The sequence below is a fragment of the Helobdella robusta genome (assembly GCF_000326865.2).
Source record: "Helobdella robusta unplaced genomic scaffold HELROscaffold_32, whole genome shotgun sequence".
Classification (NCBI taxonomy): Eukaryota; Metazoa; Annelida; class Clitellata; order Rhynchobdellida; family Glossiphoniidae; genus Helobdella; species Helobdella robusta.
The window spans coordinates 1,270,231-1,284,893 of NW_008704589.1; the positions used below are offsets into that span (position 1 = coordinate 1,270,231).

The following is a 14,663-nucleotide window of genomic DNA, read 5'->3' on the forward strand; positions in this document are numbered from 1 at the left end:
TTAATTATTTTCCAAGTTATGATAATTTAACTGACTTTTCATGGAATAATTTCAAATTGTGTCATCTGATGAACTGAATAGTGTGATAATATGATGTTTGTTTGATGTTTGTTTGACTGATTTTAAAAATAAATTAAATGAACACAATTTTGTTTGTGCGTCGTATAGTACTGCTAAGATGAATCAGTTTATTGTTTGTCTATCGTTAATGAAAAAATGAACTGATAATTACATTAAAAAAATAATTCTCTTTTACATATAAACTTTAAAACTTTTATTTTTTTTGAAAGTATTTGAGCCCATTACATTTTTTACAAGATCTGTCAATAAGATTTGTTCTTGAAGGTGTCGTGAGAAGTTTTGTTCACGCATCTCTATGCCTTCCCAGAGATTGAAGCAATATTTTGTTCGCTGCTCTTTATATTTATGCTGTCATTCCCAAGTTAGGGGACTGACTTTAAAAGAGGTGTAAAAAAAACATTTTTTATTTGAAGTTTGACGTTCTTGGAACTTTGTCGTTTTATTGTGGCGGAATAACTTGCATAATGTTTAACAAGTATCGCGTGGCATGTCTATCTGGTTCTCTTTTATTTTGGATTAGCAAAACTTCATTGATTACTTTGTGAAAGCTGAACGAAAGTTTGTCACACAAACTTGAGATAACCTTTACTGACTATACCTATGCTACTCAACAGATCAAGAGTTGCTTAATTAAACTAAACCAGTCAAATACTGAAAACAATTAACATACCATACGACAGCTTCAACCAATCATGTATAGGAGACTATTGTGAAAAATGTTTTAAAATATTAATTATTTATTTAAATATAACGTTTTTATTTAACTGCAAAATTATTATTGAAACAAAATTTCAAGCACGTTTATGTTTTAACGAGATGGTAAAAGAGATTTAAAACGAACTTTCTTCATATTTCTTTCTCGTGCCTTATCCTTTCAGGACACTGACGACCATCGACCTCCACAAAACCCGATCTTTAACATTTTGTAGTTGCTGAAATGTGGTGATATTCAACAAGTGACCCAAGGACTTCACGAATGTTTTTTCCTTCCGCATGATGTGACCGAAAAACTTTAACTGCCCCCGTCAACTTATCTGTAGTAATTTCCTCTTTTAATAACCGGATTGTTTTTAGGCATAAGCAAACAATTTTTTAAATGAACAGAATTGTTAAATATTTCCAGAAAAATTCTAAAAACTTAGTTGAAATTGAAAATTGAAAATGATTCCGCTAAATGAAAATGAGAGAGTTTGTATTAATCATGAAAGGGTTTACATTTAACACAAGTGCACACACACACATACACACGCAAGCACATATTTAATATTATTTGTTTTTCTAATTATTAAGTTATTCATTTATTTTTATTTGGCCCCTTTTTTTTACTTTTTATATTTTCATTCACTCAAAATCAAACAGCGTTAGGCAGTGCCACATTACCAGGAATGTTAATTGGACGAAAACTGCCATACAATGTAACAATTAAATAAGAAAGTGAGCAAGCTAACGTAGGAAACTGGTAACTTCACATCACGTACTGCCACAAACGAACAGACTTAGAAACGAACGAACAAACGAACGAACGAACAAACGAACGAGCAGAAGAATGAACGACAACTCATTGACAGGCAGGAGACCTAGCTTGGGAGACTCATAAATTTTCATGCTACTACTGCAACCGCTTCTCTACTGCTCGAACATGATTCCAATAATTTTTTATGGAGGGCAGTGCAAAATTATTGACCAGCGGTTTGGCATCGCATGCAGGTTATTTTTCTTACTTATTTTTCTTTTTTTTTCTTGATTTCTTTGAATTATTTCGGCAAAGACTTGTTCTAAAAGAAAAAAAAGTTGTTCGCCGTTTGATTTGAAAGGTAAGATTAGCTAAACGACTTCAAACTAAATACTTCTATTCATTAGTTATATCGTTTAAACGTTTCAATTTTCTATAATAATGTTAAAACAAAATTTATATGCTTGCTAATAGAATCGTGTTATATTGTAACTTTCACCGCGAAACTAACTAATTCTCTTAATATGATACTTTTAAAATACTTACAATCATAACTACAAAAACGCACTTGCACATTACATACACATAGAAACATCACATAATATCAATAATTCTTAAACACCTCTACCAAATAACATCAACCCTGTTTCATTTTACTTGCTAGTAAGTAACAAGTGCTAAGATAGTAATACAGTGATATGATGAAAATAAAAACCCAAACAGAAATATAAAACGTGCGTGAAGTCTGTTCAAACAAGAGCATAGCTGTCAAACTCTGAGTGAATCATTTGGAATAATCATCCTTTTATTGGCATTTTCAAGTAAGTAGGGCTGGTGCTGGATGGCTCCGCTTATATTATTATTTTTATTGTTATTATTATTAATATTGCTATTGCTATTTTTATTGTTTTGTTTATTTTTTTATTGTTGATGTAAATGCATGGTAATTTTTACAGCTGTTTTTGTTGCTTTTGATAATTTTTTCATTTTTTTAAGTTCACCGTCGCATATGTTTGTCAATAATAATATTATTAATATTCATGAATAATAATATTATTAATATTCATGAATAATAATATTAATAATATTCGTGAATAATAATATTATTAATATTTTCTCTTACCAAACTACATTGAAAAAAAAATGTGTAATAACGATAAGAGCTGCTTTGTTGTCGGTGTGATACAAACGCATAACCAACAACATCAACGACAACAACAACAACAACAACAACAAACCAACCAGCAACATCAACAACGTCAACAACATCAATAATATCAATAACGAAAAAGCAAAGAACACAAAATGTACTGACCTGCTTGCAAGCTGTGAAGAGATAAACAGTCAAAAGTATCCAAAAAAAGGTTGGCATGGCAACGAACAGAAAACCATAGATATATTTCCGACAGCTACTTTTTGAAATTTTTTTGTTGGTTTTCCATAAATCTTTATTCTCGGAACAGCGTGGGCAAGCGAACGACGAATATTGCATTGAACTGGCATTCGATTCTTCTCGATTTTGAACTTGTTGTTGTTGCTGCTGCTGCAGCTGCTGTTGTGGTTGATGTGGCTGGTGGCGTAATTGATGACGTAACGATGAATGCATCACGTGGTTTGAATCGGAAGGGGTGAGAGTTGTGAATGCTGTTTTGCCTTTTCCAACCATTTTCAAAATTTCGGCTAATCAGATTTCAATGAGTTTAAAGACTGACATCTTCATGTAGTTTTTGTGTTACTGTTTGTTATGCTCAATTAACAATTTCATTCAACTCATATATCTATGGTTAATTTTTCATTTAAAAATTGAAATCACAGTTAGCGTCATGTTAAAAATTTATTATTTATTCAAGGTTCTATTTAATGATGTAAATATTAACACACATGTAGCGTCTGTAATATTAAATCTTGCCTGTTAATCATGCCAATGTTATTAGCGCTATATGTAGGTAGACGTCATTAAACTTGCTAGGATGGCAATTGTTTGGAATAGGAATGTTGTCTTATTAGCTACGTAGGTGTTTAGACATAATTAAGTTGTTTTTGTTGTTGTTGTTGATATCGTTATTAGTGGTGTTGATGTTGTTTTAGTTGATGTCATTAATGGTTTGTGTTGTTGTTGATGTTTTTATTACATTGTTTCGTTGTTGTTATGTGTGTTGTTGTTACCTTGTTCGTTGTTGTTGGTATATTCAATGTGTTGCAGTTGTAGTTAAATGTTGCTGTTGTTTTAATATCATCATGTTAGTGTTATTAATGTAAATGATGCACTTGATTAGCCGTGGTTGTTGTTGTTGTTAATGTTGTCGTCGTCGCTTAATTACAAATTGTTGGCGTTTTATTATTTTTCCCTGTTCTCATTTCTGTAATTTTATTAGACGCGGCAGGCAATCTCTTGGGACAGTGTTGGTTCCAATGAAGTGGCGATGATAATGATGTCCCTCTTGTTGTTGTTGTTGTGCTAATGATGTTAATGTTGTTGTTGTGATGATGATGTTGTGGTTGTTGTTGTATTGATGATGATGTTGATGTTGTTGTTGTGATGATGATGCTGTTGTGGTTGTTATTGTTGTGATGATGATGATGATGACGACTTGATGCTGTTGTTACTTTCTGCTCTTGTTATTTATGTTGGATTTGTTTTTGTTTCATTAAAGCAATAGCGATAACATTGCTTGCTATTAGCGTTGTTGTTGTTGTTGTTTGCAAAATAATGTTGGTGATGTTTGTTCATTTTTGCATTCTGGGAGTTCTTCCAAATGATCGAAACATGGTGGTGGTGCTGGTTGTATTGTTTTTTGTGCTCGCAAGTACTGCAAAAATTACAAATTGTTTTTAGTCACAAATTTAAATATAAGAAAATAAATTTAAAACTGCTTTAATAACGCAAAATAAATCATAAAAATGCAATTAAGAATTATTCCAGATTCACGCAAACTGATATTAAGCTACATTAAAAATAATTTTAAAGAATAAAAGCCAGTAAAAATGACGTTCGTAAATAATTAAAACACTTCATTGCATAAAACCTCAAAACAAAAACTGTTACTTAGCTGATAAATAACCTCGCATTAAGAATTAATCGAAATTTATCGTGAAAATTGTGGAGTAAATTTTAGAAAAAACACTTATCAAAAATATTATTCACTGCATTTATAACAATTTAATAATATGCAAAATGATATTGATAAAAAAAATGATTATAAGGATGGCGACGACGAATATGATTTCGCACTTTGTCACGTCATAAGTCAGACTGCAGTGTCATTAATTAATATATTAATAGACCTAGTGTTGACGCCATTTTCGTCGACATCATCATCATCATTTTTAGCATCATCACTTCAGTTACTGCCATCCTCATCATTGTCTTCCACATCGTTACAACCTCGCCTTTATACTCATAGTCGAGACTTTTCGGAAGCAATTTCTACGATCTGCATGTCATGGGTATTTGAAATTTCAGAAACAGAATTTTTATTTATAAAATTTCGAATATCTAAATCTATATATTGTTGTTATAATCAATTATAATAAATAATTATAAGTAATTATTGTCATAATATATTTCCAGTTGTATAATATTTTCCTTATCTTCAATTCTTATCATCAAAACTCACGACGTAACGTCATCATCATCGTCATCATCGCTATCAGCGCCGAAACCACCGTTATCATAATCGTTATCATTTAGAATAAATATTATTATTATTATTCTTATTGTTATCACCACCATCATCATCACCATCGTCATCATCATCGAGACTTCATGTTTGCTTCCATTATAAATGTCTAAGCCGATATTTCGTGTGTCTCAAAACCGGTAATAATAAAAAAATACTTTTTTTTGTTATTCTTATTATTGCGCTTATTATTATTACAATTATTGATCTTATCAATACTACTAGTGGTATAAGTAGTAGTAGTAGTAGTAGTGGTAGTAGTGGTAGTGGTAGTAGTAGTAGTAGTAATAGTAGTTGTTGTAGTGGTAGTTGTAGTAGTAGTAGTAATAGTAATAGTAGTAGTAGAAGTAGTAGTAGTAGTAGTAGTAGTAGTAGTAGTAGTAGTAGTAGTTTTGTCATTATTGATATTTTTATTTTATTGATGTTTTTATTATTCTTATTGATGTTACTATTCTTTTTTATATTATTATTTTATATAATTATAGTTAATGACAAACTTGAATCATTGTCAACACGAAGTCATAAACCATGTTAGCTCCAACCCAATCATTTATCACAACAATCCATACATTAATAACCATAAAGACAACAACAACAACAACAACAAAAAATATAGATGACATCAACGAAGATGGCACAATAGAACAACATCAGCAATGAAAACAGTGCAACCTTAACATTGAACACATTAAAATCAATAACATCAACCACAATAACAACATCAATAGCATCAACTACACTAACAAAAACATTAATAACATCAACTACACTAACAACAACATTAAAAACATCAACCACATTAATAAAAACATCAATAACATCAACTACAATAACATCAACATCAACACATCAAATCATCTAACCGAGCAAGAGAAAAACGATATACAAACATTGTACAAAGAAATTGTATTGTATAAGAATGCCTAGATCAATTTAGACGAAATATATTTGGGAGGTGCATATTATGATGTATGCATGTTCGGATTGATGTTTCGCTTGTTAGATGCACGATTGAATTGAATTGAATGAATGAATGAACGAACGAACGAATAAATTAATGAATGAATGAATGAGTGAGTGAGTGAGTGAGTGAGTGAGTGAGTGAGTGAGTGAGTGAGTGAGTGAGTGAGTGAGTGAGTGAGTGAGTGAGTGAGTGAGTGAGTGAGTGAGTGAGTGAGTGAGTGAGTGATTAACACAATCAATCAATGAACAAATGAATGAACGAAGAAAAGAATGAATGAATAAATGAACAAATGCTAAGACTTACAAACCAAGAAAAAACGAACAAAAGTTTGAATGAATAAATAAAAATTTCGGGAAATTAATTAGTTTACTAATTAATTAATTAATTAAAATAACACGCAATAAACTAACAATTATATTAGAAAGGAACGCTTGAACCAAAATGGATGGTTGTGCATACATACACATAAACAATGAAACTACATTCTCCCATCCAGCCAACGCTAATTAATTGCCAGTAAATTTTTCAAGTCAAACATTTTTTCTTCATTCTTGTTAACTCTTCCAAATTTTTTCTTAACAATCATTAAAATTTTTTGAAAGAAACTTTTTTTTCTCCAAGGTTGATGATGAAGATGTTGTCAAGTAAATTTATAATTTCTGTACTCTTTAACATTTGAGGCGATTGACAATGGGTGAATGTCAAAAGAATGTTGGGTATATTTTACTTAAAAAAATATTAAAGTAATCGAGAAGATTATTCTAAATATTTTAATATTTATTACTGCATATAATTACTTTAACCATTTACGCCATTAACATCGTGACATGGCCACAAATGAGTTATTATTGTTCTTCTTGTTCTCACTTCTTAACTCGTGTTAAACACTCTTTTACTAAATCGCGTTTGCTTTTTCTGGTTTTCTTTCTCTGGAACTCTCTACCTCCTTCCCTAAATACTTTTCCATCACTTACAAAGTTTACAGCGAATCTCAAGACCCATCTGTTTGCAAAATTCATTGAGAAGCGCTGTTGAACATTGCGGAAATAGCGCTTTACAAACTTATTGATTGATTGATTGATCATAATCACTTAAGTTAATTCATTTTCAACATCATGATTGCTGCCACAAATATGAAAATTAAAAAAAACACAATGAAACTTGCTATGAAAGGTCTTGAGTTGAATCTTTGGGAGCAAATTGAATTTGAAATAAATTTTCCGTAGTAGATCACTATTTGTGATCGGTTTCTCAAGTAACAGTTTTCAATGTTACTTCAAATGTAAGGTCGTGGTCTTCAATTAAAATTGCGAAAAAAATTTCTTAAACATTCTATGAATTGGAATCCAAAATCAAAGAACTTTTCACTCGAATAATCAAACAAATTTTTATCATACTGCAACACTCTGGTACAAACATTCAAATGTTCAATGTTCCTACATACTACATACATCACACACACACAATTACACACACATATATATGAAGCACACATACACACATACTTAAATAGGCACACGAATGAAGGTTTGAGTGCTTTTAAGGGTTTTCTTTCCAGGCGAGTTCCGGTTGCATTTGCAATTAACAAACAATAGCGAAAAGTCAACTAATTTTTCTTGCTTAATATTTTTATATAATTTTCAAATTTTTTTTTATTTTTACAACTTTTTCAAATAATAGCAGTTTTTTTTGTTCGAAGACGCGCGTGTTAAAAATTATTTTTACATCACATTCATCATCATATGAGTGAACAATATTTTCATCTTTATCATTGTTATCATGCAAAAAATTAAAAGCTCATAACATGCTAAACTATCTTGTAGATATTTTTAATGTTAATCACTTGAAGGCAACATATTTTAAAATCGTTTATTGCGATAATTTTGAATAGTTTTGAACTTATCATCATAAAAAGAACAGCCCAACTCTGTGTTAAAAATGCTGATTTTATATAAAAAAAGAAGTACAAAACCCGAATGTAATGCTAACAAATTATTAAAAAATGTTTACTTTAAAAAGATGAAAAAACGAAATACTGCAACCGAACATATGAAAGAGAGTAGACCAGACGACGACAAGTAGTAGCAGCAGCAGCAGCAGTCTAGAGAGGAGATCGTAAAAGTTCATTTGCTCGATGTAACGGAGCACAAAAATTGAAATAATATTGCAATAACAGCGCTCCGGCAAAATTTCAATTTCACGAGTCAACAAAGTTGCACAAAGTTTATTGTACATGTAATAAGCATTCAAAACAGCGAAGTCGTTCACACACACACACAAGTACAAACACACATATGTATGTACACACATTCACAAACCTCACACACACACACACACACACACACACACGCGTAACTTGAGAAAGAAAGCCATGTAGCATTGTAGAAAACTCAATCAACATTAGCACATGTGACGAATCAGTTGTTTGTTAGAAGAAAGAGGAAAGGAGATGTCCATTTCTGTGTGAAAAAGTATCAGCATTGTAATAATATTAATCCTAGAGCGCCCTGTGTCCCAATGTAAGACTGTGAAATGAATTGTATTAACATGTAATGCAATCTATCTTCTCATGGAGATTGCGTGCGTGTGCGTGTATATGTAAGTGCATGCATGTGTATGTATGTGTGTTTTTATGTGTGTGTGTGTTTGTGTATCTGCTTAATCACGTACGTGTGAAATATCGAGTTTTTATTAAAATTTTCAACCTTCAATAATCTCATGATAGAAAATTATTCAATTGAAAAATGCCTGAAATTCCTTACATTTTGAAAACGAATTCTGTATGTAACAGCTGACATGAAAAAATTGAAAAGTTGTTTGACTTAGTTTAAAAATGTTCACAAAAAAAATTTTTGCGGATTCGTAAAAGTGAAATATTTGACAAAATTGTGTAGAAAGTGTCGGAGTCCTATTGAAACGAAGTAGGATGCAACTGTGTGAATTAATGCCGCCTGCTTCTAACTTCTCCAAGACTTCTTTAATGTACTGCTGTTTTTATATTTTCACGGAATGATCTTGACATGATGAGGAATTTTAATAAAAACAAATTTTAGTAATTTTCTGGTTTATCTAAAAAAATAATATAACTAATTATTGTAGATTACTATATGTGTGTTAATAGTTGCAACCAAACTGCAGTTTTTATAAATTTTTACCCGGGCTTCCATTTGAAATTGTGAGTGACAGTGTGTTTGTATGTTTGTATGTGTGCGTGAATAACTGTAAATAAAAAATGATATAATTGTTTAGTATAATTGAGAACAGATATGATATCCGTACGTGACTTTTTTAGTTCTGCTTGATTAAACGTGCACTTATGTGGTGTGTTGTGTACCTCACTTACAAATGTGCACGTGCGAACGTCGTGCGGTGTGGATATGTGCATGCGCCTGTGATGTGTGTGTGTGTGTGTGTGATAAAAAAAAATGAATTGTAACTAAGTTGGAAATGGTTTGTAAGAGCCACATAACAAAAATTAAATTTTTCATATTATAGAAAAACGAACAAAATCTGAGTCAAAACTTATCAGATGGCAAAACCTCACACTCCGACCCGCCACTGGTTAGTGGTTAGCTAGCATTATCTGTGCCGTATCTTGTAAATAAAATTAAAGCTGCGCAATTTAAACTTTGGTGAATGAATGAATGACTTGAATTTATGGCATCATTATATTTTTAAATGAATTCCATTTTGTTGAGAAATACAATAAAATGTTTGGTAAATATTTTACTGTTGCTTATATGATTATCATTATTATTGATGTTGTTGTTATCGTTGTTATATATTTGTTATACCAAATTGTTCATAGTATTATTACTAATCTGTTATTATTTTTCATTTTTAACAAGTCTTTTGAAGAATCAAAATGTCAGTTGGACATAGCTTCGATGTTTTTTTTTGATTTATACTGTTTCGAAAATGCGCAGAATCAAAAGCGCTGCCATGTCCGTACACGGACGAACATTAAGAATACTTACATAAACAATATTTTTAAAGGTTAATATATAAATTCGCCTCTGTCAAATTAAAAATAGTTTATAATGATTATTGGTTATTATATAATTAATTAACATTAATTATATTGAAAATAAATATATTTATTAATTTTTATTGGTGTAAAAATTTTATTTTAAAAAATTAAATCTTGAATCATGTTGCTGCCAAACAATGAGCTTCTTTGTCGTGCCATTCGAGCGGGTACAAATGTCTAACGCATTTTTTCAAATCACACAAGAACAAACACACACACACAGACACACACAATCACAGACGCACACACTCACACAGACACACACAAACATATATATATATATATGTATATATATAGAAAGTATTAAAATATAGTACTTCACCTAAGAAGGAAGCGTAAAATTTTGGTGTATGTAATTTGAAATGGTATAAGTAGATGCGAATTCTTAAACTGTTCATTATTATTTAATTTTTTAGAATATGCAAAGTTGAAATTTGTTTTAAAACTTTATGAAAAAGAAATGAAGCCAAAACTCGAACCAAGCAAAGAAGTGCCGGTTGTCATCGTCGAGCAACCTAAAGCTCCGGCATGTTTTTGTATTTTTCCTTATAAATTTGAAAAAAAATTAAAATTATTTCATAATAGATAAAATTAATAAAATTTTGTTAGAATATTAGTTGAAAATAAATATTTGAAAAGCAGAAACTGTCGGAAAGAAAGCATTTTAAGGTGGGCGTCATCGTAAGCTTCGTGCTGCTGGTCATCTTGATAATATGCGCTGTGGCCGGCATACTTGCCTACGTCGGTGTCCAGAGCAAGATGATTGAGGTGAGGGATGCTTTTGTTTCCCATAAAAAATAATTTTCTGTAAAAATCGTTTTACACAACTATTTTGAAAAATAAAATGGTTACTCATGTTCACAGAATAATTCTCATCATAAAATAATTTGAAAAAATGTCCTCCTTCTCAAATAGTTCAAATTGACGGCATTGGATGGACACACCCAGGTTGTGAGCAGTGACCCTATCGAGAATGTCGTCAAGTACCATGTCCAAGACGCCAACCAGGAAGCCTGGATTGTCAACGACTTCAACACAGTCAGAACAAGTTTTTTGTGTAGATTTTTAGCGGTGTGATGGAGTAATAGTTAAAATGCCTGGCATTGTTTCTTCTGTTAGTGAATGGGTTCGATTGTAAAGAGACCTCCGCCTACCCCATGCTTGTGTGATGCGTCTGGTTGACGCGTATTTACATGCGATGTGTGTTGTTTATTGATGATAACTCTGTAAAATACTGTAGAAAAAATAATAAACTTTTGAAATAATTTCATTGATGAGAAAAAAGTTTCGATGTTTCACTTAACGTTGTGGTATAAATTTCAATTAGAAATAATTTTTATTATTATTCTTTACTGAATAATTTTAGCAAATATTCATTTTAGTGAGAGTTTCAGTAATTTAGATGATTAACATTTTTTAATGGATTTTTTTAATTACAGGACATAAAAGTGACGAAAATAGCTTCGAAAATTGGGACAAACTGCTTCATAAGCCCCCTCAACAGATCGAAAGCCATGGAGCCCGCAAAAATTACAGTGCCTGAATCTTCTGTCATGGATGTAAGATAATTTTATTGAAATTAATATTATTGTGCGGAGCGATGGTGTAGTGGTTAAAGTGCTGGCACTGTTGTTGCAATGATCGGATTCAAACGCAAAGCGATCTCCGTCTATCACATTTGATACGTTGATTTACTGGCAGCAACGTGTTTTTGACCGATATCTTTGAGGTATACTAATGATAAAAATAAAAAAAATTATTTACTCAGAAACCATCTGAATTGGTTTCTACCGTTTTTAAAATTTCTGGTGAGCCAATTGAGGACAATTCTTTCTTGAACAAAATGGCAAGAGAAATGTGCAAAGGTAAAGAAAAGTTTAAAAAATCTCAATTAAAATATTTTATTCATTTAAAATTGTTATAATAATGTTATAACCGCCGAAATGATCAAATTGCATTATAATATTAGTTATCCTAACTGTTATCTTTGTTATATTTGTAATATTTCTATTGTAAACCATAGTAGATTGTAAAAAGGTATCGAATCCATGCTAAAAATCTACCGTAGGGGCTATATAAGGTTCTATATAAGCGAGGTTTAGAGCGAGGTTTGATGCATAGTTGTAAATTTGATTTACTCAGTTACTTGGATTAGTTGAGTGTTTCCACTACCGCTGGCATTCAAATAAACGTTCAATAACTGTAATTGCTTTTTAAATAAATAATTCTCGCGTTCAAAATATGACTCTGACTAACATTAATAACATTTCTCAACTGAAAATTTAAAAAAATGTCAGCAATTAACATTGTAATGAATAATATTATAATGAAAACCAATAGCAAAAACAATACCTTATAACCGAATATTTTCATTATCTTAGCAGTAATAACAATATTCAGAACAATGAAATACCACGAGAAACAAGCACGCAGATTATCCAAAGCCTGTAAAAATGACGATGACGACAATAGCGACGACATCAACTACAACAGCCACAACCACAACAACTATAACAACCAAAACTACAACTTCCTTTGCGACATCACTGAAAAACGCATCAACAACTACATTCATAGCCTCAACAAGCAACAACAACACTGCACTACCAAACAGTAACGGCAGTACCAGCAACAACAATTCAGTACCAACAGCTATGTATAATAGCATTAATAACACCAGTGCCATAAACAACAACAACATTAACAACAACTACAATAATAATGACCAAATAATAACAATAATAATAAGAATTGAAAATGGAATTAAAGGGGGGATAAAAGAGACGTAGAAATGAAAATAATGGATGGATTTACGGTGCAAAAAAATATAAGCATTGTATTAAGAATGAGAGAAATAATACGAAAAATAATAACAACAATACACTATTAGGCCTACTACCAGCAATAACAATGATAAGAATTATAGGGAGAAGGGAAATAATAAATTGTGATGATATCAGATGATAAGGAAAAAGTAATTATTACGGTGATGACGAGGATGATGATGAAGATGATGACGAAGGGGATGAAGAAGATGATAATATTAACTCAAACTGCAATATTATGCTTAGGCTAATGATAAGGAGGACATTAATGATGACGCTAATATTAGCGATGACATTAATTATGACGATGATGTGATGACAACGACGATGACGTCACCGTTGTTGTGGATACTCAAAAGTGTCATACACTTCATCCGGTTTCCATTTTTGCACGTCACCAGAAGCTCAACATGACGTGGGTGGTTTAAGCGGCATAAATTCCATTCTCAGAATCTCTGAGCGTCATCATCATCTGCATCATCCTCTTCATCATTATCAGCACCATCATCATCGTAGTTATAATCGTTATTTAGAAACGGATTACGTTAACGGTGATGATTATGATGACCATCGTCAATTTGTTACTAACTTGAGAATGATTGTAAGGAAGAAAAAAAGACTAAAAAATCCAAATATTATAGTTCAAATAAAGTTTTTATGTTTGTCTGTATGTGTGTGTGTGTGAGAGAGAGAGAGAAAAAGTCTGTGTGCATGCGTGTGTGTGTACGTTTAAAGAATATTTATGTAAGACCATTTGCAACATTGCATTACAGGTGCTTAATCATATACCAGGTTGGAAGTACTTCATAACACCCTAACACTACTCAACCCTAAGTAGTGTACACATGGCTTGTGTGTGTTTTTTGTCTGTGTGTGTGTGTGTGTGTGTGTGTATGTGTGTGTGTGTTTTGACGACATATTCAAAACACTACTACTCAGAACAACCAGCCACTCTAAATAAATACAGTAAAAAAAATTATCATATTCATTTGTTTATTTCTATAATGTCATTTCAATTCTTCATACAAAAAACTGTTTAAAAAATAAATTCACACTCTGAACTAATTTTCAACAAAAATTATTGACTCTATATAAAAGGTTACTTTAGCAGCATCATGTTTCATTATTAAATGAAAAGTATCATTAGAATTTATCTTTATAACCCTGACATCATTGCGACTTTTGTGTGTTGCACATCCGCATCTCCAGGTTTTATTATTTCCATACAACTCAACGCTAATCCACTCCTCAATTTTTCATTTATACATTTTTCTCCTAAATGTAAACAAATTTTTTCAAGGTTTTTTCATGTTTTATTTTTATTAAAGGATCTTATTCTGATTAATAATTTAAAAAAAATTTAAAGTATTATCATTGCAAGTATTCATTTTTTTAATGTTTTCAGATGAATTTTATAACTGTTTAGCTGTTGCACATACAAATAGAATTGCTTGCATGTGCGTATTTCGTAAACATTTAAAAAAAAAACTTTGATATACTCATATCATTTTACGTTTCTGTGCCCATAACGAACACTTTCTACATACATCTGCACGCTTGTCAATCGTTAAACATTTTGTCATTAATCCTCTAGCGTCACATACCAAGCCATTTCTAAAAGTTTCAATCT

The 14,663-nt window shown here is 31.2% G+C and overlaps 2 protein-coding genes across 2 annotated transcripts; one reads left to right on the forward strand and one right to left on the reverse strand.

Moving 5' to 3' along the window:
• Positions 1 to 947: 947 nt before the first annotated feature.
• Positions 948 to 3,200, reverse strand: HELRODRAFT_175133 (hypothetical protein; the record flags this gene model as incomplete). Its single annotated transcript, XM_009022567.1, has 2 exons — positions 948 to 1,013; positions 2,850 to 3,200. 2 exons carry the CDS (start codon positions 3,198 to 3,200, stop codon positions 948 to 950), a joined length of 417 nt encoding a protein of 138 aa, XP_009020815.1.
• Positions 3,201 to 10,668: 7,468 nt separating this feature from the next.
• Positions 10,669 to 12,825, forward strand: HELRODRAFT_175134 (hypothetical protein; the record flags this gene model as incomplete). Its single annotated transcript, XM_009022568.1, has 6 exons — positions 10,669 to 10,704; positions 10,851 to 10,976; positions 11,157 to 11,246; positions 11,648 to 11,767; positions 11,977 to 12,073; positions 12,590 to 12,825. 6 exons carry the CDS (start codon positions 10,669 to 10,671, stop codon positions 12,823 to 12,825), a joined length of 705 nt encoding a protein of 234 aa, XP_009020816.1.
• Between the last annotated feature and the right edge of the window lie 1,838 nt (positions 12,826 to 14,663).